The sequence below is a fragment of the Miscanthus floridulus genome, chromosome 19 (genome assembly GCF_019320115.1).
Source record: "Miscanthus floridulus cultivar M001 chromosome 19, ASM1932011v1, whole genome shotgun sequence".
NCBI lineage: Eukaryota > Viridiplantae > Streptophyta > Magnoliopsida > Poales > Poaceae > Miscanthus > Miscanthus floridulus.
In genome coordinates this window covers 58261069-58286808 of record NC_089598.1, presented here as the reverse complement: position 1 = coordinate 58286808, position 25740 = coordinate 58261069, and the positions used below count along the sequence as shown (strand labels likewise).

At 48.1% G+C, this 25740-nt stretch overlaps 1 protein-coding gene across 2 annotated transcripts; it reads left to right on the top strand.

Annotated features, from left to right (window-relative positions):
- Positions 1-1895: 1895 nt before the first annotated feature.
- LOC136526883 (G patch domain-containing protein TGH homolog) lies at positions 1896-16858 on the top strand. Of its 2 annotated transcripts, XM_066519455.1 has the most exons (15): positions 1896-1939; positions 2295-2389; positions 2767-2870; positions 3344-3405; positions 3494-3568; positions 3828-3973; positions 4774-4849; positions 4919-5002; positions 5118-5195; positions 5543-5681; positions 13043-13529; positions 13630-13911; positions 13991-14107; positions 14761-14970; positions 15245-16858. In XM_066519455.1, exons 3-15 carry the CDS (start codon positions 2770-2772, stop codon positions 16043-16045), a joined length of 2658 nt encoding a protein of 885 aa, XP_066375552.1. In that variant the 5' UTR covers positions 1896-1939; positions 2295-2389; positions 2767-2769; the 3' UTR covers positions 16046-16858. The 2 variants fall into 2 exon arrangements, with proteins under 2 accessions (XP_066375552.1, XP_066375553.1); XM_066519456.1 differs by lacking the exons at positions 1896-1939; positions 2295-2389; positions 2767-2870; ... (1 more) ...; positions 3494-3568; positions 3828-3973 and having other exon boundaries at positions 4780-4849; positions 4936-5002.
- The last annotated feature ends 8882 nt before the right edge of the window (positions 16859-25740 follow it).

Below are 25740 nucleotides of genomic sequence, written 5' to 3'. Positions count from 1 at the left end.
GCTGGGCCTCGACTAGCGGCGCGACCCGTGCATAATCTTGTGGGCTGGGCCTCCCCTAGCAGCTCTGCCCATGTGGAGCCTTACGGGTGCCGGAGGTCATACCCCCATAGATGGAGATAGATAGAATTATAATAGTAGATCCTTGAATAGATGAAATGTAATGACGTATCTTAAAACTTAAAAAATTATAATAGTATAAATAAAATTCCTTTTATATAGATAAGTTGAATAATTTGACCAAAAGCCACATATTGCTACACGCCGTAGAGCACGAAGATCTCCGAATAGGCCATCCGGGGAAAGCCACGCTCACATCCCTGTGTGGCCGCGCGGGCTATCCGAGCCATTCATCTCCTCTCTAGCACCAATCTTGATGTATTTTTTTCTCTTTCTCTTCCCCCCGCCTCACTCTCTTAGCCAACACGAAGCCACCGCCGCCGCCGCCGCCGCCCATCTCTTCGTGATCCCCGGCCGACGCCGCCGCTCCCCACCCCGGCACCTTCAGCACCGGCCGGCACCGCCCCCACCCCATCACCTGCCATTCCGTCTGGCCGCCCCCACCCCGACACCTGCAGCCCGGCCGGCTTAGCCCCGCACCCCGTCAATCCGCCGGCTAGCTAGGGCTTCCTGATCATCATTGGCCTCCGCAGCTTCCCGCCACCATGGGGGTCGACAGTGACGACGAGGATCTCGTAGTCTATGGGACGCCCATCGAGCGAGAGGAGGACACCTCCGCCCGCAAGCGCCGCGCCGTCGCCGAGGCTGGTCAACTCCGCGCCCTTCCTGCCTGGAAGCAGGAGGTCTTTCTCTCACCTCCCTCTTTCCTCTCCTCCCTCTCCTCCCTCTCCCAGACTTGCAATTTCGTGATTAGCAATGCAACAGATATTTCGTGTTTTAATGTTTGCGGTTTGCCGAGCAATTGCGATGCGATTTGGTTGTGATCAAGAGGGATACTGCACATACTCTTCCATTTGGGGTTTGCTCACATGCCTGCTGCTGTCGTCAGCTACTTGATGCCATGCTTCTGTTTAGCTTTGGTGGCTCATATTATAAACAGAGCTGTGTTAATTTTCTGCTCGTACCATTGGGGTTGGGGTGAAAGCTAGCTCGAGACTTTTAGGGCAATCAGTTGCTCTTTATGGCCTGTTTTGTTAGTTGGGCACTATGTCAACTAGGAAAATGCAGAAGCAGAATAATGGTTTAAATTGTGAATTATATCTGTCTACTCCCTTCGTTCCAAATTATAAGTTGTTTTGGCTTTTCTAACGACTTATAATTTGGAATGGACGGAGTACTTCTCAAAGGAGATGCTTAATTCCATCATCCTGCAGAATACTGTTAATCCTATTGTTTATCCTTGTGTGCGCTTGTTAGTGAAACCATAGTTCAGTAACTAAGACCTTGATTGTGGGTTCTGCTGATCTCATAATGGAATGGGTTGTGGAAATTCATGTAGTTCAGATGTGATTTTTACTCAACTATTCCTCTATTAGTTGTTAGGTTCCTTATAACATGGATGCTGTTTATCTGTTTGGACTTTGGATAGTGCAATGTAGACTCACAAAAATATAAATTTGTGATTTTGTAGCCATTGTGATCTTGGTATTTGTATTAACAAATCTGCAGAGTAACATCAGTGGTTGATGCTGCATGTTTGCAGAGAATATGAGAATTCATTACATCATACCATTTATTTTTTACTACTAAGTTATTGTATGGATTGAATTGTTATCTTTCGTGAGTTACTTGTCTTAGTACTTGTTGAGCTTGTGCATTGTAGATTTCAACTGAAGTCATGTGACATTTGATTTACTTCAAGTTGTATTGTTGTTTTCATGTGGCGTATAGGTGAGGGATGAAGAAGGAAGAAGAAGATTTCATGGCGCATTTACTGGTGGATTCTCTGCTGGCTTTTACAATACTGTTGGCTCAAAAGTGGGTATGTTCCATTGAATTTTTAATAATTATTATACTACCTCCATCTAGAAAAGGATTTAATTCTAGCTTTATCCCTTGCCAAACTTTCTAAAGTTTGACCAAATTTATAGAAAAAAGTATCAATATTTATAACATGAAATAGGTATACTATGAAAATATATCTCACGACGAATCTAATGACACTTATTTGGCATCATAACTTTGATTTTTTTTTGGTATAAACTTGTATAAACTTAAAATGAATTGACTTGGTACTATACTATAATTGCATTCTTTTCTGTACAGAGGGAGTAGTATGCATGAAAGTAGCATTGAGGAAACACATTTTATAATATAGGCACTATGATTTTCCTCAGGGTGGACACCACAGACATTTACATCATCATGAAAGAATAGAGCTGAGCTGACAAAGCAAAGCATATACAATTTTCTTGATGAGGAGGATATAAAGGTACATAATGTTCTTTAACCTTGCAAATAAAATTTTGAAAAGCTACCCAATTGCTCAGATAGTATGAAAATTTGTTCTTTCTGCAATAATTGTTCATACTTTCCCTTTTAACTTGGTTAAAGAATGGCTTTTAGGCAGACATGTTGCCAGAGTCACCTGACTGGTTTGCAGGTCCAGGCTTGTAAATATGTATCATTATCGTAGGGCATGTTGATCTGATTAGATTCAGCTTTTCTTTTTGACATCAGATTCAACTTTTAAGGCTGGTCTAATTTATGCTGTTTGGAGGCGCAAATAGTCTGATTGAAGTTATTTCATAGCATGTATTCATTCTTGAAAAAATCGAGTTCATTTGACAGCGTGGGTACTATTTACAGGATATGGGTGGTAATGCTTTGGAGACATCTCAGCAGTACGATACCTTTGGTTTTACAGCTGCAGAGTATGCTCGAAAACAGGCATCCAAGGAACAAAAGGAGAGGTTAGCGTCTTATCATCCTGTTCTACCAGTTTAATAAATGAATGCACTTATTGAACTTAGCTTATCTGTTGCCCATCAAAGCACTCTTCAGTCATCTCTCTGCACATTTTTCTGCTATTTATTGTGGTTCCATTCAACCAAGCTGTTTTGGTCAAACCTTAAGCCCCAGCAGTTGGTGGGAATCTCATGCGGCCATATTGCTGAGTTGGGTGGAGTGAAAATGAACAAAAATGATCCATGGAGAGGAAGAGACACAAACAAATGGTTCCTATGGGCCTCTTTATGGATTTTTCTCAAATTTAGTTGCCTATTTGAGCCCTTTAGTTTCCTACTTTTTCATTATTTATCTATTTGTATTCTTATTATTACATCTATGCCGTTGTATTTGAATGCCACCAACTTGTGTATGAGTGCACCCAAATTGAACTACCTTTTGCTGATATATGTCTTTTCATTTTTGCATCTCCTTGCAGACCATCTGCTATACCTGGTCCCATACCTGATGAATTGGTGGTCCCCACCACAAATTCAATTGGTATTATTTGTTCTCATGTTTTCTCAATAACATTTGAGTTGATGTATGTACTTTCATTGAATTTTATATCATTACCATGCTTGAACAGGTGTGACATTGTTAATGAAAATGGGTTGGCGCCAAGGACGCTCTATCAGGGACTCACATGCTGATTCCTTATATGGTATGCTTTGTTTTCAATGTTTTTGTTTGTTTGGTAAGTTCAGCCATTGTCTGTCGAAGTGTGGCCCTTCATTTGGTCAGAACTCTTGAATGCTACAGCCAATGCCTTGTAATAGCAGCTTCTGGCCTCGCTAATTATCATTAGTTTGAAAACATTATTCTGCTCAAAAGTTTCGTTGCGATTCTCAAATATGACATTTCTTCCTGATCATTTGGAGTTGTATGTCTCCTAAACTGAAAAAAAAAAATTCTTCATGCAGAATCACGCAGGAACGCTAGAAAAGCTTTTCTTGCTCTCTCTGGTGCCAAGGATGATGAGGATCGAGATCAAAGTGCCGAAAACCCTAGCTTAGATGAAGCTGTTGTGGGGTTGGTCAAGGAAGTACCTGTATCTGGAAATACCCCTGTAAGCAGAATGATTGTTTTTTTGCTTCATTGCATGGGCATATTTCCTTGTTATCCACCTCGTTACAGGGCTGTATTTTCTTGTTTGGTTCTTTATAACATCTGTTCTTCTAATGTCTTATTATTAATTTTTTCACTTTTTTGTGATTCTTTCAGATATAAAAATATCATGTGGGGCATTTGTTTTCCCTACTTAAACTAGCTAATCACGATATTCGTCCTTTTGCACTTGTACTCTTATCGGTTTCGTAAGCTGTCTTGGACTGTGTTGCAGTGAAACCTTTTTTAAATTTGACCTCTGATGTATGCTAGACATTTTATTGGCCTCTTGAATGTTGTCATATTGTTATTTAAATATATAAGTAATATTCTTTCAGGTCTTAATTTTTTTTGGGAGTAAGAAGCTTATCACAAATTTTCCTCCATTATACATCATACTTGTTGTATTTTATGCTATCTAGACAGCAAAGCTTCAAACTTGGCCTCCAATGGATGCTAGGTTTTTATGATTGATCACTTAAAGATATGTCCTCAATTTATAATTACTTTCATAATATTGTTTCACAGAATGTGCTTTTCTCTTTTGCTCTACAATTCATTTTCAAAAAGAAGATCAGTGGTCAAAGTCTCATTACCTTCAGTTATAAGGGAATGTACCCATAGTATGATAGTGTCCAAGATATCCAAAATGTGTGCATACATATACTTATTTATTTATTTTGTGTTCATGGTCGCATCATGTGTTAGAAATACACATGAAGAAAACATCTGCTGAAAGTATTACAATCCATGAATATTTAGGTCTACGTGCTTCATCCAAAGCAGGATTTTCATGGATTAGGTTATGATCCATTCAAGCATGCTCCTGAGTTTAGAGGTATCATGTTCAGATAATATACTCTTATTAGCATTATTCTGTGTCTGTCACACCTGATTCCTATTATAGACAGGAAAACATTGCAGAAGTCAAGAGAGAGGGACCACAAACGAAATGATGTTTCAATGAGGGGAAATCTTCTGATTTCTAACTGTAAGATATAATGATGATTGTCTCCCTGTTATTCTATTATATTGATGTTGAGAGTTGATTAATGATTAGTGTAGCCTCAGCTTTGAATTAACTTAGCTAGTTGTTCAATCATCAGCAGGATATTATGCTCCTGGTTTTGGGATTGGAGCTCTTGAAGAGCTTGATGTTGAAGATGAAGATATTTATGCATCAGGTAATTGAGTTATCTTCTTATCAACCTTGGTACTGGTGATGTTTATACCAGGGATTCATATTCAATCATATGATGTTTTTCTGTTTAAACCACTCCTTTATGGAGTTCAGTTCTGGCCATGTGATCAATCATATGATACTCAACTAGGGTTCGTTCACACATTTTTTCCCAGGATCTTGATATTTCATATTTGTTTTCTGATTGAAGTCATCATAAATGCATATTCATGGTTAATATACATTGGAGACTTGTTCTTTCATTGTGTAGTCATGCTATATTTTCAGGTTGATATATTAGCCCTTTATACTTATAAGTTGGCCCTTTGTACTAACATTTTTTGTATTTAGGTTTTGCTTATGAACAAACTGAAGTTGATATTGAGCCTTCAACAGCAGCCAGTGACAGTAATTACAAACTTGATGACAGAAAAAGAGGTTTCTACCTGAGCTTTAAGATTGCCTCAAATTCTGAGTACAAACTTGAACGGTAATGCTTCCTCTGTTAGTCGCTGAATTCTCACTCTTGGTAGTAGGAGAATTCTTACTCTCATCGAGAGAGGATGACACTAGAAGTTGGGGCAATTTTCTTGTCTATTTCTCACACAAGCTCACACAAGCTCACACCAACCTGAGGGGTTGGGGTTACATATTTATAGGCTGCTAGCCAGCCAAGCATATGCCAAGATGCTAGTCTAAGATGCTAGTCTAAAATGCTAATATGCTGTCCTAGCTAAAATGCTGTCCTCTAGTCTAAGATGCTGTCCTCTAAGATGCTGTCCTCTAGTCTAAGATGCTGTCCTAAAAACAGAAAAACAGCCACAAGGACCATGACCATGTGAGCATCATAGCCCCACAAAGACCAGCCACACATGAGACTTATCCATCATTCCCCCCCTAAGTCTTGTGCGTCGTCTTGTGGGATAGTTGAACCATCCCGGTCCTGGAGCAGAGCTCAAGGAACTTGATCCTCCCAAGGGGCTTGGTGAGCAGGTCCGCAAGCTGGTCCTTGGTGTTGATGTAGCTCGCCTTGATGCTCCCTTCCTCCAAACAGCCTCGGATGAAGTGGTACCTCACCCGGATGTGCTTGTTGCGTTCGTGGAACACGGGGTTCTTTGCCAGGGCCAGAGCGGACTTGCTGTCCACCCTGAGCTCCACCGCTCTAGTGTCTCTGCCGAGGAGATCACCAAGCAGTCGAGCGAGCCAGAGCGCCTGAGTCGAAGCGGTGGAGGCCGCTATGTACTCGGCCTCGCAGCTGGACAGGGCCACCACCTGCTGCTTGACCGACTGCCAGCTAACGAGGCACTTGCCGAGGAAGAAGAGAATCCCGCTCGTGCTCTTGCTGGTGTCGATGTCGCCGGCGTGGTCGCTGTCGCTGTACCTGACGAAGTGTGCCGCCCCAGGGCACCTCGGGTAGTAGAGGCCGTGGTCGAGAGTCCCCGCAACGTAGCGGATGATTCTCTTCACAGCCTGCTGGTGCTCCGTCGTCGGTTGCTGCATGAACCGACTAACGTAGCCGACGGAGAATGCCAAGTCCGGCCGTGTGTGGGCGAGGTAGCGAAGGCTCCCCACAAGACGTCGGTACTACGTAGCATCCACCTCCTCCGTCGTGCTGTCGCGGCTCAGCTTCAGCCTCTCCTCCATCGGAGTGAGAGCTGGGTTGCAGTCGGTGAGCCCAGCTAGCTCAACGACGCGCTTGGCGTAGGCGGTCTGTCGAAGCGTGATCCCAGAGTCATCCTGGTGTACCTCGATTCCCAGGTAGAAGGAGAGAGGCCCCAGGTCACTCATCTGGAAGGTGGCCTTCATCTCTTCCTTGAATGCCGCCACCTCCGCATCCTTGTTGCCGGTGATCACCAAGTCGTCGACATAGACACCCACCAGCAGGGCATTACCTCCATTGCCCCGTCGGTAGATGGCCGCCTCGTGCGGGCTTTGCTCGAAGCCCATCCCCTTTAGCGTGGAATCCAGCTTGGCATTCCACGCCCTCGGTGCCTGCCGCAAGCCATAGAGGGCCTTGCGCAGGCGGAGCACCTTGCCCTCCTTGCCGGGGATCGCAAATCCCGGCGGCTGGTGCACGTAGACCTCCTCCTTCAAGTCGCCGTTAAGGAACGCCGACTTGACGTCCATGTGATGAACACGCCAGCCCTCCTGGGCAGCTAGCGCAAGGAGGAGTCGCACGGACTCCATCCGTGCCACGGGAGCAAAGGCGTCGTCGAAGTCGACCTCCTCCTGCTGCATGAAACCTCGTGCCACCAAGCGAGCCTTGTGCTTGACGATGGCGCCGGCTTCATCCCTCTTCAACTTGTACACCCACTTAAGGGTGATCGCGCGGTGACCACGAGGAAGGTCAGCAAGCTCCCAGGTGCGGTTCTTCTCAACTGCATCCATCTCCAACTGCATCGCGGTGCGCCATGCCGCGTGTCTCTCGGCCTCTGCAAACGACCGAGGCTCGCCGTCGTCACACGCAAGGTGCAACTGCGCCTCCAGGTCGTGAGGCACCGGTCCTGGCACCGGCTGGTCGCCGAGAAGGTTCTCCACCGTACGGTACCGCAACGGCTCGCTGTCGTGGTACGCGTCGACGCGCTCCTCGTCGTGAGAGAGCGGAGTAGCGAGCTCAACCGGGCCGTGCTCGACACGAGCTGGTGGTGGAGTAGACGTGCCCGGAGTGGTGCCTGTCGGTGCTGGAGTGCGTGGCGTTGCCGGCTGTGGTGGAGCCGGCGAAGAGCTCATCGCAGCCGAGGTCCTGGCTGGAGAGCGTGGTGCTGTCGGAGTAGCAGGTGCCGGGGTTGGTGGAGGCTCGGAGACAGGGGTAGACGCGCTCGCCGAAGAAGAACTGCCTACTCCCCCAGCTCCCTTGAAGTGGACGTACTCGACAGTGAAGTCGTCGTACGTCGGAGCCGAGCCGTCGTCCACTGCCTTGTCCCACGCCCATCCTCGCCCTTCGTCGAACACAACGTCGCGCGCCGTGCGCACACGCTGTGTCTTCGGGTCGAGGATGCGGTAGGCCTTCGAGCCCTCCGCGTAGCCGATGAACACTCCTGGAGTGCTCCTGTCGTCGAGCTTGCTGATGTGGCCAAGCTCCTTGGCGAACGCGAGGCAGCCGAAGACCCGCAAGTGGGAGACCGCTGGCTTGCGCCCATGCCAAGCCTCGTACGGCGTCCTGCCGTCGAGCGCCTTGGTAGGCGAGCGGTTGAGGATGTAGACGGCCGTCACCACCGCCTTTCCCCAGAAGACAGCCGGCATCCCCCTCTGCTTGAGGAGGGCCCGAGCCATCCCCACAACCGTCTGGTTGCGCCGCTCGACGACGCCGTTCTGCTGCGGGCTGTACGGCGCGGAGTAGTGGCGCTGAATGCCCTCGTCAGCGCAGTACGACGCGAATTCAGCCGCCGTGAATTCGCTGCCGTTGTCGGTGCGCAGCACGCGCAGCTTGCGGCCGCACTCCGCCTCCGCAGCAGCCTGCGCGCGTCTGATGGCGTCCGCAGCCTCTCCCTTGCTGCCGAGGACCATCACCCACATGTAGTGGGAGAGGTCGTCGACGAGCAGCAGGAAGTAGCGTCGTCCTCCCGGTGTGGCCGGTGTCACCGGGCCACACAAGTCCCCGTGCACGAGCTCGAGCCTCTCCTTGGCTCGAAAGCTCGCCCGCTGGGGAAAAGGGAGTCGCCTCTGCTTCGTCAACACGCAGACGTCGCAGAGCTGCTCCACATGGTCGAGGCACGACAGGCCTCGCACTATCTCCGTGGCACTGAGCCGCTTCAGGGCCTCAAAGTGAAGGTGCCCGAAACGCTCGTGCCATTGCCACGCCTCGTCGTCCTGACGAGCAGCGAGACAGAGGGGTTGTGCCACCTGCACGTTAAGGACGTAGAGTCGATTTGCGCTTCTGGATACCTTGGCAAGAAGGCGACGACGACGATCCCAAATCCTCATGACTCCGTCCTCAACCACCACGCGCGAACCGTTCTCATCCAGCTGTCCCAAGCTGATGATGGAGTTCCTCAACGTGGGGATGTAGTAGACTCCGGTGAGCAGCCTGTGCTCACCAGACACGGCGGTGAAGATGATGGAGCCGACGCCCTTGATCTCCACGCCGGAGGCATCCCCAAACTTGACGGAGCCTCGGACGCTAGAGTCAAGCTCGGTGAAGAACTCCCGTCGACCGGTCATGTGATGGGTGGCGCCGGTGTCGAGGCACCACCCGTCAGTCTTGTCGTTGCCGGAGCTGTCGCCGAGGAGGGCGTGTGCTTTTGGCTCGTCAAGGTGGAGGAGAGCCGCTGCGGCCGGTGCCGCTGGAGGTAGCTCGATGCTGGCATGTGCATGAACAGAGCCGGCTCCTCCTCCGCCTGTGCGACGTGGGCCTGGCCGCGTCGTGGCTGTCGACAATCCTTGGCCCAATGGCCAAGCTGGCCGCAGTTGCGGTAGGCGTCGTCTCGTGCCGGCTTGTGCCTGCCGGCGGCGCCGCCCTGGGCGCCTCCGCGGGCATCACCCTCGGCACGTCCTCGCGCCCCGGCCTGGGCGTCTCTGCGCGCCTTGCGTGGCTTGCCACGCTTGCGGCCACCTGTCGCGGAAGAAGGCTCCCCCTTCCTCCGGTCACCTTGGCTGGCAAGCCACTGCTCCCGAGTGAGGAGGAGCTTCCCGCCAGTGGTGATGGGCTCCGAGAGGGACTGTGGCTCATCGCTGTCGACGACCTTGAGGCGACCTATCGCCTCCTCGATCGACATCGTGGAGAGATCCAGCAGAGACTCGATCGAGCGAGCCATCTGCTTGTACTTCTCGGGGATGCAGCGGAAGAGCTTTTCGACAGCTCTCCTCGCCGTAAGTGTCGTCGCCGAACTGCACCATCTTCTGCAACAGAGTGTTGAGACGGAGAGCAAAGTCATCAACGTCCTCACCTGGCTTGAAGGCCAGGTTCTCCCACTCCTTGCGAAGTGCCTGCAGTGTGGACTTGCGGGCGCGGTCGCTGCCGATGCGTGCCGCAGCGATGGCGTCCCAAGCCTCCTTGGCAGTCCGCTTGCTGGTAAGCGAGAACTGCATCTCGGGCGGGACTGCAGCGATGAGAGCATCCAGCGCCCGTCGATCTAGGTCGTAGTCGACGTCGCCATACCGGACTGCCTCCCACATGTGCCGCACCTGGAGCTTTACCCTCATCACCGCAGCCCACTCGACGTAGTTGGTCTTGGTGAGGGTAGGCCACCCACCGCCGGGACCGACGTCCCTGACAACAGCCTGGAGCCCGTGGTAACCACGGTACCGATCCGGGGAGAGAGAGCCATGCTGCCTGTGAAGGCCGCGCTCTCCATCGACCCGTCGGTACCGATCCGGGGAGAGAGAGCCACGCTGCCTGTGAAGGCCGCGCTCTCCATCGACCCGTCCGCCACCGTTGCCGTGCGCGCCTCCTCCAGGAGCGCCACCGGCGCGTCCGCGCCTGTCTGGGCTGCCGCCGCGCTCGTGGGCGTGCGCGGCTGCCCCAGGAGCGCCACCGCCGTGCGCGCCTCCTCCAGGAGCGCCGCCAGCGCGTCCACGCCTGTCTGGGCTGCCGCCACGCTCGTGGACGTGCGCGGCTGTCCACTGCGCCGCCCGCGCTCGCGCTGCCTCACCTGTCTAGCAGTTCGAGGTCCGCGTCGGCGGTGTCGTCAGCGGAAATGGAGCTGCCGATGCTGTCGCGCAGAGCCTCGACCTCCTCCGCCGCCGCACGCGCTGCATTCGCCGCCGCCGCTGCTTCCGCCTCCGCTCTGGCTGCTGCCAGCTCCGCCGCTGCTAGCCTCGACGCCCTTGCCGCCGCCGCAGCGGTCTCTGCCGCCGCTCGCTCGCGTTCCTCTGCCGCGGCAAGTTCGGCCTCCTGCCGACGCCGCGTGCTCGAGGCGACCGAACGCTGAGACTGCCCTGCGGACATGACGCGCTATCGGGGGGCTGCTGCGTGGGGAGAGGGCTGCTTCAGACGAGCTGGGAGAGGAGTGAACAGGAGTGGCCGGAGGAGCTGCTGCTGCCAACAGCTGGGGCTGTTGTGGGGCTGGGAGAGAGGATGAGCAAGAGATGCTCAGGCTACAGGATAATACGGCTCTGATACCAGTTGTTAGTCGCTGAATTCTCACTCTTGGTAGTAGGAGAATTCTTACTCTCATCGAGAGAGGATGACACTAGGAGTTGGGGCAATTTTCTTGTCTATTTCTCACACAAGCTCACACAAATGCCATACCAACCTGAGGGGTTGGGGTTACATATTTATAGGCTGCTAGCCAGCCAAGCATATGCCAAGATGCTAGTCTAAGATGCTAATATGCTGTCCTAGCTAAGATGCTGTCCTCTAGTCTAAGATGCTGTCCTCTAAGATGCTGTCCTCTAGTCTAAGATATTGTCCTAAAAACAGAAAAACAGCCACAAGGACCATGACCATGTGAGCATCATAGCCCCACAAAGACCAGCCACACATGAGACTTATCCATCATCCTCGGATTCATACTTTTCATCTTGATGGAGCAATGTGAACTAGCTTCAGAAGTCTGGGTTTTGTTTTTAAATTCTACCTTCTTTGTGTTACCCTTTCAAAGCTTTTAGCTTACCTAATCATTTAACTGTATTGATGCCAAATTTCATTCTTGTCAGTTTAACTAATGGAATATATATGTGAAATTATACTCCCTCCATTTATTTTTATAAGGCATGTTTGCATTTCAAGATTCAAACATTGTAATCGTTGACCTCCAACTACTCTAGCAATATAGTTGCATTCTTATTTGAATTTTTTTCTCGAACACGCGGGAGAGCTGTGTATTGTTGTATTAAAGAAGAAGAAAAAGGGTAAGAGAAGCCTTACAAACACACATGATACACACAACAAAAAATTCGAGTTTACATGCACGTCTTTGATCATGTTTGAAATTATTTTCCAGTGATTATGATTTTGTTTGCTATGAACAATAGAAGCAAAATTAGTATCAGATTATTTTGGCAACCACACAAAACGCCAAACCATACGCCATAATTTCTATGAAAATTAATTTATCATTGCTGTCGTCGTTGTTGCCATCACCATCATCATGGGGTGTATATTTGGAAATACAAAAAAAAACATTATGGTCGTCATCATTAAAGTCACCATGTTCCCGGGTTGATGGGTTTGAGGAACAGAGACATGGGACGCGGAACGTCACCTTTTGGAAACATGGTACAAGGTGTAGGGACACGGGGGGTTAAACATCTTTGTGATGCTGATTCAGAGAGATGGAAAGTGAACCAAATATTTTTGTAACATAGGCAGCAATACATCTATTAGAAAATATAGCATGTTTATGCTAAAAAAGGAAGAGAAAAATGTGGACGACACCTGCACCTGCCTATTGTGAATGTCCCCTGATTCAGAAGTGGTGCTTGGTGGCAAATAGCCAAATATGTAGCACTGAAACTGAGCTTGCCAATAAATCCGATTAGTTAGAAGGGGTGATTTTGAAAGGGCAGTGATATAGTTGAACAGTTCCATGGGCACTAATGTGCAAGTGTCTCCTATGCATGCCATACCACCCAGAGTCATAACTGGCACACATACGAAGAATAAAACTTTATAAGTTTTGACCAACAATTAGAGTAGCTATATAAAGGTCTATTGATACAAAAATTGTACCACTTTGAATCTCAATATATATGATACTATGGTCACCATTTACTATTTTGCATCAGTATAATACAGCAGAAATTTGTGATCAAATATAACTCAGAAGACAGATGTAGGTCAATTCACGTAAATTTGGGTGGAGTATTTAAATCGTTACTGCCAAAGATTGATTTATTGAATTTTGTATTGGCTGTATATTTAAATACTTTAGTGCTCTGGAAATTGAATGGCATTGTTGCTTTTATCAGATTCCTTCCTCCTGAGATCCCTGATGATTTTGATGCTCAACACAAATTTCCAACTCCAGTTCAATCTGCAGAGAAGTTTTCTGACTCAGCTCCTCTTGAGGTTCCTCCTCCAGAAGACACTAGCTTGACACTATTGATTGACGGCTGTGCAGCTATGGTTGCACGTTGTGGGAAACATATTGAAGATTTCTACAAGGAGAAAAGTAAGACAAACCTGCAGTTCCTTTTCCTTAGTGGAGGAGATGGCTGTGACTATTATATGAGAAAGTTATGGGAGCATCAGCAAAAACATATTGTTCAGCAAAGGCATGATTCTGCAAAATCAAAGACTTCTTCTGACAAGTTGACGGCAGAGAATCGTGGGAAAATTCTTGGTGAAAGGCCCCTTGATAGAACTACTAAACTACATAGCCCATCTCTTTCTGCGAAGGAAGCTGTTCAACTGCAATCTAATCTTATTGACACATTTGTCAAGCCAATATCCGTTGTAAGTTATTTCTATTGCATTGGTCTGTTGTTAATATCACATTGGTTATGTCAATGGCTCATTCTCGGTCTGGAAATGGTTTTTTCTTGCTTGCAAATAGGATGGCCTACCAGAGTCTGAGAAGCCTTTTAGCAATGATCCTGCCAAACAAGTTAGGTTTGAGCAATTTCTTAGAGATAAATATAAGGGAGGTCTTCGTGCTGCAAATGTTACACCTACAAGTACTATGTCAGAAGCTGATCGTGCTCGAGAAAGGCTTGATTTTGAGACTGCTGCAGAGGCAATTGAAAAGGGCAAGGGAAAAAAGGTTATTGATCCTTCGTCATTGTTCTCTTTGCCTGGAATGAATGAGCAACGTTTTGTAGCGGCAACTCAACCAGAGGTAGATGAGGTGACTTTGGTCATTATTATTATTATGTTAAGTCTTCTTCCAAATGTTGACTCCTGGAAAATTTATAAAGAGCTCTGTAGTGATACAAGATGAGAAGCCCATCTATCCACAAAGGGAACAGTTTGAATGGCGGCCTTCACCAATACTGTGCAAACGTTTTGATATTGTTGACCCTTTCATGGGGAAGGTAAATTGAAATATGAGTTTTTTATAGCTGCCATTACTTCGATACTTCTGATAGTTGTGTGCATATGGGTTACATATACTTGCATTACTTAGGTAGATGCATTTTCTTGATTTATATTTGTGAGAACAGAAGCGTCGCTTGATGTTATGCTTCTTCCCACCTGGTCATGCCTGAGAATAGCCAAATCCTTAGCTAATAATAATAATAATGATAATGATGAAGGGCGGGCCTGGTGCAAGCGGTAGAGTCTTACCGCCTGTGACCGGAAGGTCCCGGGTTCGAGTCGCGGTCTCCTCGCATTGCACAGACGAGGGTAAGGCTTGCCACTGACACCCTTCCCCAGACCCCGCACAGAGCGGGAGCTCTCTGCACTGGGTACGCCCTTTTTTTTAATGATAATGATAATGTTAATGTTAAGCCTCTAATTAGAAGAGGACATGGATCTATCTTTTTAGTAGACATTTATATACTAGTATACTACAAATAAAATATGTGTATTTGCATGCTGTTTCTACTGTATTCTTTCACTTATGGACTGCTTCAAACTTTAATACATTAATTTTTGCTTTAATTTAAAGCATATAGCTTCAAGTGGAATTGCATTTTAAATTAGCACTCACATGTGCATCTGATCATCCTTCACACATTTGCAGCCAATGCCTGTTCGAAGACCAAGGAGCAAGATGGAGAACCTTATCTTTATGACAGAATCCAATAAAGGAACAAAGGATGAAGTGGAGAGCTCGAGTAGGAGTTCGCAGCATGCTTCTATGGAAGCGGTAGCAGATGTTGAATCACATGGAGCTACTAATGACCCTAACTTTGAGCCCAGCAGCTTGCAGAGACCTGTTGATCTTTACAAGGTAAGCATATGTCCCGTATTTGGTTGTTCTTATCGAAACATGTCTTAGAAGTCAACTGAGATCAAACTAATTGACAAGTTCGGATGCACATTGGGAAATATGCGATGTGCCTCTAAGCTTAAGGATAAGGATCATTGACCCTGAAAAAAATCTTATGTTTGGTGAAGCTTAGGCTTCTTTGAATAGGGGCTTAATGTCTTCATCTGCTTATCGTTTATTAGAAAATGATTATAATATGTTTTAGTATTGACAAGTTCAGTTATTGTGGATGCAGGCTATCTTTTCTGATGACTCAGATGATGATGTGGATGAAATTCTTAGTAATCAACCTGTGGATCCTGTGAAGACAAGTGAAGGTGCTAACATGGCTCTCAATCGTCTTGTTGCTGAGGATTTCCTAGAATCATTGGGTAAAGAACTGGGATTAGAGGTCCCACCAGAAAGGCCTCATGTTTCATCTAAACCTGAAAAACTTTCAGCTGCTGGTACCAGTCTCCCATCCCAGGATGAAAGGATGACAACTGCTTTCACCAAAGTAAACGAGAATCAGTGCTCTATTGGCATGGTGCAAGTTGGCAATATCAATGAAGATACTCCATTAGCCAGTGCTGAAACACTCAGTATGAAATATGAGAAGCAGGAGAATAGAACCGAGAAAAACAGGTCTCGCCCTATGCATCTGCAAAGCCAGAACCATAGTCCAAGGTCTGATTCATCTAGTGAACGGCATAGGAGTTGGAAAAGGAGATCACATCGTCACATCCGGAATGGAACTCCAGAATCTGAGTCCTCTGGTGAACGCCATAGGAGCAGAAGAAGAAAGAAGTCTCATTCAAGACACAGAAAAGGCAGGAGTAGAAGCCTGGATAGTGATACTCCCAGTGATACCCAACATGAGAGAAAACGCAAGGAGAAAAGGCATCGCCGAACTTACACATCTGATACTGATTCTAGTGACCATGAACACACGGAAAGATATAAATCTAGTAGTAGGCGATCTTCTGACAAAGACAGAAGTAGAAAGCGTAATATACACCACAAGCACAGAAGAAAAGATCATGTAGATTATTCATGAATGGGAACTGCTGGAATATGCACAAATGATGGAAGATGCAGTGAAGAGCCATTGGTTTTGCAAACCATGGAAGTTTTTGATGAGAACACTGGGAGATATGGAAAAATTGCTCACAGGAAGTGTTCTGCGTATCTTGGCTTCAATGCCTTCATCACTTTTGCCCCAAGTTTTCTTTGTTGGATTGGTGGAATACCATTGCTACACCAGAAAGCGGTCTATGCTACCTGAATTGCGTGTTTCTAGCTCCCTTAGTTTCAAATATGCATGTTCAATGGACTTTTGTCTCTGCAACATTTGGGCTGAGCCAACTCAACTGTTCTGAAACTTGCATATATAGGGAATGCTCACAATGGGGGTTAGTCTGGAACTGCAGTTTCATGGCAAGGAACTGCAATCATCTGGTTGCTTGAGTCTTTTAGGAAAAAGATGTAGTTGCAGTAGCCCTGTTTGCAAAACGTTGATCCTGGTAGCAAATGGTTTGATTACAAATCTGTGTGCGCAAAACCGCAAGTTGTATGATAGCTATTTTCTAGTTTACTTAATTCATATGATAGTTTAGTTCTGTTTTACAGAAGGCAATTAGGTTTTCGAGAATTATGAAAGCATAGTGCAGTTGAGCGATTTGGGCCTGGCTGTCCCCAACAGGTTTTCCCTTTCCTTATTGGCCACAAGATGTCATCGAGATACGGTAGTATAGATTTGATGGTAATGCTTGGTAAGATGATCAGTTCCCTTCCCTTTTAGCTGTGCTTTTCCTCGTCCTTGTTTAGTGTAGTTTTTCCCTTTGCCCCAAAAGTAAAAGTATTTCTGTTATTCTCTCGAGTGAAACAATCCTAACTTCCCAAGTCTGACAAAGTTTACAGGGAAGAATGAAATTTATATGATATTTAAATGAGCATCATCAGACCCATTAGGAAACGTATTTTCATGGTTTAGTTATTTGATGTGGTAGATGATAAAGTACTTTTCTCTATAAACATAACTTAATGATAGCTTGACATAGGACAATCAGAAGTGCTCATATGTCGAGACACGATATGAATTAGCAATGTCGGGCATTCTGGGTCAGGATAAAAGAAGTGATATAATGGTCTTTTGTCCTTTATTAGCAGTTGCGTCTCCATGTTAGATGTTACAACGCACCGCCTCAGAAGTATCGAATTGGGCACCAAAAACTGTCCACAGCAAGTCGAAGCGATGATATGCGCGGATGCCTTCCTTGTATGTATACCAATAGTGAACCTGTCGTTCCATCAAGCTTTATTGTTTATTATTATGTCTGTCTTCGCACTTTCCAGCTCAGCGATCACTCTATCAGATGACTACCCTAGTAATTTGATTTTCTTAGATTTACTAGATGTTCGGATGGGACCCGAATTCACAGCTGTAAGCGTCTGCAGTGTTTGTGTCGAAGTCGGTTCTATGCATTTAATGCATGTATAGAACCCGGTACGTTACACCATGGGGTTATTCGATAGGGGAGCAGCTCTTAGGCATAGAATCCGCCCCTTTGCAATAAAAAAATAGATTACTCTAACACATGACATAGCTCCAACGGCTCTAACTGCCCTGAGCTAATGAGCACCCCGGTTCCATACACTGCGAGCTCAATACCAGGAGAAGTCATGTCATTGGTGGGACCCGTGATAGGAGCGACCCTCTTCCTTCACACCGCGGACGCTCAAGGGCTGCCGTCTGCCGAGTGGTAATAAAACTAGAGAAGTTGATGAAGAGACGTTGACAACTGCTGTAGAGCGTCAGTTGTCGTCTCATAATACGCACAGAATGAGAATGGTGTGGGCTGGCCTGCTGATCCCTGGCTCCTCTGTCCTGTTCAAGTACCGTGGTGGGTCCGTGGTGTAAGAATTCAGAATGGTACCCTGCGCACTGTACATCCATGAAACGCTTCGAAGATTCTTGCCTAGCCTGTCGACGACGACAGCAACTGTTTCGGAAAGGTACTCACTTCTTGGTTTGTCTAGTAGAGAGAGGTCCAGTGTCAGGCATCACTTGAATTCAGCCTACAGTACAGCCCTAGTAAGTGACGTCAGGTGTACTATGTCTCAGGTCAAGTGTTTCGTTTTCCTGGTGCCCTGAGCCTCGTTTAGATTAAAAGTTTTTTCAACATGATGAATAGTACCACTTTCGTTTTATTTGGTAAATATTGTCCAATCGTGGACCAACTAGGCTCAAAAGATTTATCTCGTGATTTTCAACTAAACTGTGTAATTAGTTATTTTTTTACCTATATTTAATACTCCATGCAAATGGCTAAAAATTGATGTGATGTAGAGAGAGTGAAAAAACTTGGAACTTTGCTAAACAAGGCCCTGGTGTGGTGGCGTGGTGCCGGCCTGCGGCCTGGTCCTGCCGCTCTGGGTGACTGGGGAGGGAGGACGGACTAGGATTCTATGAGCTCAAGTGTTTCATCAGTAGTGCTCTCTGCTCTGGGCACTGGGAGCCCGGTCCAGGGTTGTTCCTTGGTTCAGTGGAGCATTGGACTGGTAGGGCTAGGGGTCCACGTCCTTGCCGGCGACGGCGACGTTGCTGTCGTTGCCTGGTGCGGTGTCGCCGCTGCCACGGCGGTCGGCGGAGAGGCGATGACATGGGGATGGGGTCTGTCCATTTCGGAAACCAGGCAGGCAGGCAGGCAGGCCGGCCGAGTGCTCTGTTAGTCGTCACACAGAAAGGAGTTGAGTTGCAGGTGGGTAACCTACCGGTCACCAGCTCCTCCGACCAAACGAAAAGATAGAAAAGGCAGGCTGGTGATCGTGATCCACACCAGACACCAGGCGACCCGACTTCTTTTTTTTTAAGATCATCACATTGCCACGGACGGACCTGTCCGTGTCCGGTGTCGCCTCTGCATTTGTACACGAACTGGCGACAAAAGTTTGCTGGCGTCGAATGGGCTCTTGATTAATGCTCCGATGCTTGCCTGGCAACCGCAGGTGTCACGCATCTCCCACTTCCGTTTCAGAAATTTCTATAAGTTCCTTTGAGTATAGCTGCGTACCACCGCGATGAAAATTTTCTTCTCAAGAAGACAACAATCTAGTACAAAAGTGATGATTGCAATATAATTATGCATCACGCAGCGTATAGGACTAGCTTAAACAGGTACATCTACTATCCATGTGTTAGTACTATTAAATACCGGATTGCCTTATTTCCTTTGAGGGTCTATAAAAATCTTACTAATCTTTGATTCAAGCTAATTGGCAAAGAGTTAGTTGATAACGTATCTATCCGTAGGCCTCTCTTGATTTTCCAAGTGACAGCCCTTATGTAGAATTGCACTAGGATATGCATATAACCGAAGGCACATTTATTTAGAATGGATCGGACAACAAACTCCTCAGGATTTTAGAATACCAGTTTACGGTTTGATTAGTTGGGTCATTGGCTAAAGTGGGATTGTTCTAATAATATAAGTTGTGTTCCTAATCGAAACTACATCAACAATTTGGTGGTGGAAATCTATGGTGATGTTTGGTTTGGGGCGGGATAAGAATGAAGTGGGATATCCAACTTGATGCATTCTGATGTTTGGTTGGGAGACACAATGAAACGGGATCATCCCTAGAGGGAATATTTTTTCAATATACGAGACAGATCGGTAAATGAAGTAAGATGGGTGGGGACGAACTAGGTGCGAGCGCGTGAGGATGCGGGTCTTGAGGGCACCGGCCATCGGGGTGCGAGTGTGCGCCATCCTCAGGGTGACATCTGGGGTTTCACTTTTAGAGACGTTGATATAGATTTAACGTCCTCCAACCAAACACAAACCAAAAAAATGGATTCGTCCCCATAAAAAAAATAAAACGGGACAATCTCATCCCAAAATTAAAGGGATGCGACCATCTTCCAGTCTTTATCGAGATCAAACGTAACCTTTGTTTTTTAGCGATACACATAATGGGATGGGATGTGCTTGGAACAAAATAAACATGAAAAAAACAGAAAAAAAAGTAGAGATCGAAAGAAAAAACAATAGAAATCGGAGCAGAACGTGCAGGTTCCAGAACGGAAAACAAAAGAAATCGGAGTGGGCTCAATCATGTCGAAAGAAAAAAAAACAATAGAAATCTTGTCTGTATAATTTTGTATATTAATTAAAGGTCGAAGTATTTGAGTTTTTAAAGAAAGGACGTCGCTTTAGCCAACCATGTCCAAGTTGATTGACTTTTGGTCTCAATCATTCGGCATATATACATGTCATCAGTCGCATGTGTATAGCTGACACCGTGACAGTTAGTTTAAGGATATGATATAGTTTCGTCTCCGCGATGATGACGTGGCCCTCCATTATCGGTCATCGCGCATTGGTTCCAATATCCAGAGTCATTGAGTCAAGGTGCATGCAGCCACGTATGCAACTGGTTCCATATTTTTATTTGTCAACTAACGTGACACGCTTGCATGCAATTATTGGAAAATACATATAGATGTCCACCTCGATAGCATATCAAATGGAAGATGGAATACGATGTCTTATTTATTTGTTAATTAGTACGTAGTACTACTCAGATCATCGGAGTGCATTTTTCGTCAAATCTGGAATATCCGAGTTTTAAATTGCCACTAATTTAGTTTCATCGGAAAATAGTTGTAAAATAAGAGAATTGCTAAACATCACTCGGTCGTTTAGCCCTTTCTCTCCCTCTTCGGCTTCTCCCTTTTTTTTCTCAACTCCGACATGCTTAGAAGGACCGGCCAGGGGAGGTAGGGCGGTGGGGACGATGGCCAGGCAGTTAGGGCCCTAGCGGCGGTAGAGGCGGCGGGCCAGGTCGGGGTGGGGGCACTATGGCCAGAGCTCGCCGCAGAAGTCGAAGATCAGGGAGAGGAAAAGGAGGCTGCCGCGGCTGCGCTAGGGTTTCGCCGAAGCTCCACGGCCGTGGCTCCAGCGAAACTCTAGCGCGGCCACGGCGGGGCGAGAAAGAAGATGAACAGTGCAAACGAAAATTGAGTGCTCTCCCCCCTCACCCAAATAGCTTCTAAAATGACCCATTTTATGTAGTTTTTATGATACACATATGTAACAAGGAGAAAGAGACAACGGAGGGACTTCGGGGGATGGAAACGTGCAACCTAAACCATATTGTATAGTTGGTGGCAGTTGCTTTATTTGTTTGGTGATCATTAATATCACATACCTAGTGGCCCAAAAGATATATGCCACGAAGAAGATAGGCAAAACCACTATGTTTTTAATATTTTCAAGGCGTATAGAGTCTGTAATCTACTTCTTTCTGACTAATAGAGATCAATACAGTGACTTAGATATGTGCTAGAGAGAGAGAGAGAGAGAGGTGTGAATGGATTTAGAGAATCAAAGTCCAATTAAACTCTAGTTGCTTTGAATGCACTCAAATATGGTCTATTCGGATTTGGATGTCTATTATCATTTGATCTAATAGAATTCAAAAGCCATTAGAAATTAGCTTAAAAAGTCATGTGTCCAATCGATTTATTTGGACTTGAGATGTAGACAAGCTATTAGTATCTAGTTTTGATTTTTGACGTGGGTTGCACTTGTATATCTAGGGCCTATTCGGGAGAGCTCTAGCTCCAGATAAAAATCAGCATTAGATCCAATTTTTTTTATTAAACACCAGATCTATGGATTTCATAGATCACCACAAGGGTCCTCATAAAACTCATAGATTCCTAGAGTTGGCCAAAGTTATCTATAATGCCACTAATTACACACTGTAACGTACCAGTTCGTTTTTCTTTCTCGCATCTTTCTTATATTCTTGTATCACACCCAGGCCCACCGGCGGCTGAGCGCCATGGCATGCCGCGCGGATGCCGCCTGGCCACCCGCACACGCCCTGGCCCACCGCGTCGACTGTCCCTCGCCATCAGCTGCGCGCATGCTACCTCGCCCTGCTCACGCTCTGCCTAGCGCTCGATGCCACCTGCTTCTCCTACCTCTACTATATAGCCCACGCATGCCGTCGTTCCACCTGCAATGGCCCGCTCCCATGCATGCAACTCCTCCTCACTGTGTTCGCCAAGTGTCGGTGTTTCGGATTACCGGCTAGTAAATTTTGTGATTTGCGCGTCTGACTCGGATGGCTGTGCTTGAAGGACACAAGGATTTATACTGGTTCAGGTGGAATGTCTCTACATCTAGTTCGTTGCTGCTCGCGTTACTGGCACTGGTTTACAGTAGGGGTTACAAACAGGCAAGAGAGGGAGTGGATCCCAAGTCTCTGGTGGAAAAAATCGAATAGGGTTGATGCTGAGATGTTTAGGTGTTATCTCCTATCGTCTCTTGGAAGCCTGTCCTTCCGGGGGCGTCCTGCTTCCCCTTTTATAGACGAAGGGGAAGATACAGGTTACACGAGGGAGAGATAGATAGATAGAGAGAGAGATAAGCGAGGGGGAAGAAGGCTTCCGGTGTCATGGCGCCCTTCGTTTCCTTCATGCGAGTCCCGCCGACCCTGTAGATCACGACGGGATGGCTCCATGTCGTTACTCTATTCATCACTGGTGTTGTACGCTGATGTCGTTAGCTGGTCATGGCGCTCCATCCCGTGCGGCGGGTGGCATGGTTAACGAAAAACCCCGCCGGAGGCCGTACGGGGATTAGGTAGCACAACGCCGGCATGCCCGACACTGTTGGCGACGTGTGTCCTTAGGTATGGCCCGTCATGGCCGTGGGTTACTTCAGGATGCGCCTACTCCCTTTCCGGTGTCAGGAGTTTGACCCAGGATGCGTACTCTAAGACCCATAGTAGATGGGGACGGTACGGACCCCGTCGAGCGAGGCGGAGTCCCCCTTCGAGGGTCCAGCGAAGCAAAGTCTCTGCCCGAGGGACCTGACAGAATGGAATCCACGTCCTCGGGGTCAGGGCGCGTTGTATGCCGCACCCTTAGGGTCAGGCGAGACGGAGCCCGCATCCTCGTGGTTGGGCGCGATGTAGCCCGCACCCTCAGGGTCGGGTGAAGCAGATCCCATGCCCTCGGGGTCGGATGTGACGAGGCTCTCGCCCGAGGGATCGGGCGAGATGGAGCGCACGCCCTCGAGGTCGGGTGACCCGGATCCCACGCCATCGAGGTCGGACGAGACAGAGCCCGTACCCTCGGGGCCGGGAGAGACCAAGATATGCTCTTGACCATCCGAGGGAGTTAGCGTTCATGACCATCAGCTTCCTTCTTCCTAGTATCCCTAATCCTGATACCCGACAGTAGCCCCCAAGCCTACGGAGAAGTAGGATACTCCTTCGAAGGCTTTTTCAGACGGAAGGATTCTAAGGGTTTTGATCTCCCTTCGCAGCCCACTGGTTGTCTTGGTAGGGTTGCAATTCCTCTCTGTGTTGATTGGACTCCTCGGGAGCATGCAACTATGGGGCTCGGGGTCAGAAAGGATTTCTCTTGATTTCGATCCCTCCCTAGGATCCGATTGATTTGTCATTGATATGCGACCACGTACTTGGTCTCCTTGTGAGTCCAACTTCCCCCGAGCCCCTGCTCATTGTAGGGGTTCGGTCGAGGGGTCAGCTCGTCTTGTAATCGTCCTCCCTCACGCATTTTTTCGATAAAATAGAGGGGCTGAGCCATGCCATATTTTCCTCAATGGAAGAATCATGGTACTCGGTGAGCTGTTAACGGGCAAGTTCGAGTGGGGCCCCGGCTTCCCGTTCATGGTGATCTAGCATGGGTCAGCTAGTGACCGACTCCAAATTCCTAATGACCAATCCATATAGTTCTCGGGTCCGTTTGACCAGTCCCGAGGGCTCGTTGCCTTTCTTTGAGGAAAAACCATGGACCGTGCACCAGCCAAGACTCGAACATGGGTCGGGATGCCCGTGGCGCTTGTGCGCCCAGGTGCTGGCCACTAGCGGGCCCATCCTTAACCACCCCTCACTCTAAAGGTGCTCGAAGCGGTTGTGAACCCATCGATGGGCCAACCTTCGAACTCCTAGGCCTTAATGGGCAGCGGGAGCATTTTAGCTCCGTATCCCCTCTTACCTGTGGCGGTTCCTAGCCCATTGAGGGGGGGAGCCGCTACCCAACCCGCCCTTTGAGGAGCAGCCAGAAGGTGGCATGCGCATGATCCCTAGAAAGATAATGTGACGAGGAACGGTAGGCGCGCCAATCTAGGCGAACGGTTCTCCTCCCGCTCTACTTTCCCTTGTAAATAGCGGTCGTTCCCTCCACCTTTCGATATGCGTAACCTGTAGCATCGCCTTCTTCGCTTCTCCACTGCCGACGCTTTAAATCTTTCGCCCTCGCTCCTGCGCTGCCAGCGAAATCCTTGTTCCTCTGCCCTTGCTCTTTCGCCGTCAGGTTTTGTTCCCCTGCACTTGTCTCCCATGGAGTCATGGTATTGCTTTGACATCACCCACACGCGCATGGAGGGCGTTGTCAAGCATGGCCTTCTCCGCAAGATGACCGACGTGGCAGAGTGGCTCATGCCCGACCGTGAGGAGGTGTCGGCGCTGCCCGACGGATACATCATGTCTTCGTGCTCTTCCATGAGTACGGACTCACGATTCCACCCCACCTATTCTTTCGAGTGCAGCTGCACTACTACCAGATTGAGTTGCAGCACCTAAACCCGAATGGGATCCAGCACATCGTGGCCTTCATCGTGTTGTGTGAAGGGTACCTAGGAATTGAGCCCCACTTCGAGTTGTAGAGATACTTCTTCTCTATCTCCCTACAAAAGAACAAGAAGAGGGATGCGTCGGTGCCGATGGGATGCGCAAGCATCCACCTTCAGGGGCACCAAGCGGTGGAGTACATGCCCTGCCAACTCTCCAGATCCAACAAGGGGTGGGACGCATTATGGTTCTATGCAAAGAACGACACCGCTACCCCTTTGCTGGATTTCACCGTGCGCCTCATCGAAGAGGCGCCACTGGCGTGGTCGTGGGGACCTCTGAGAAGGAGAAGAGGAGGCTACGTGACCTTCTTGATGCCATCGCGTTCCTCAAGGACCATGACCTTTGCGGGGTCGGCATCATCGGGGTGTACCATGCGAGGAGAGTGGCACCGCTGATGGCGCACATCCTCCCACTGTACGGGATGACGCCCAATGCATAGCTTGATGGGATTGCGCTTGCCCAGGGGTCTGTTCATGATAGTGAGGTCGCACAACGCATCAAGGAGGTGACAGATGAGTACGACGCCATGTTACTGATCCCGAGGCACCTACAATGTGGCTGGATGCGGGCTTCATCGAGCTACCAGTGGGATTGGGCTTTCAGACCTCCGTTGCGCTACTACCGGAGCATGCGGCCATGAGGGCAGTGAACCACACCGCTAATGAGAAGAAGAAGATAGTCAAAGACATCAATAATGCGAGGCAGCGGGTGAAGGAGCGGGTGAAGCTGGACCGAGGAAAGCGGCGGCAAGTCTCAGATGATGAAGAGGAGGAAGAAGAAGAAGAAGGCTCCGGGTGCCCCATCGAATGGGACGACCTGGGTGGAGCAGATGAGGACCCATCCTTGCTAGCGGGGCCCTTCTCGTGGCATGCCAAAGGGTAGGAGGGAGAGGATGTGCCTCGGTGAGAGGAGGAAGGTGGGCCCCTAGAGCCGGCAGCGACCGACCGTCCTGCTTCGACCGAACCTCCCGAGCTGAGGGAGGGCCCAAAGCGGCAACGTGCCGACAAGGAGCAGCCGAGGTCGGGCGGACCAACCCTGAAATGTCATTGCCCAGTGGCATCAAGGTTAGTTTAA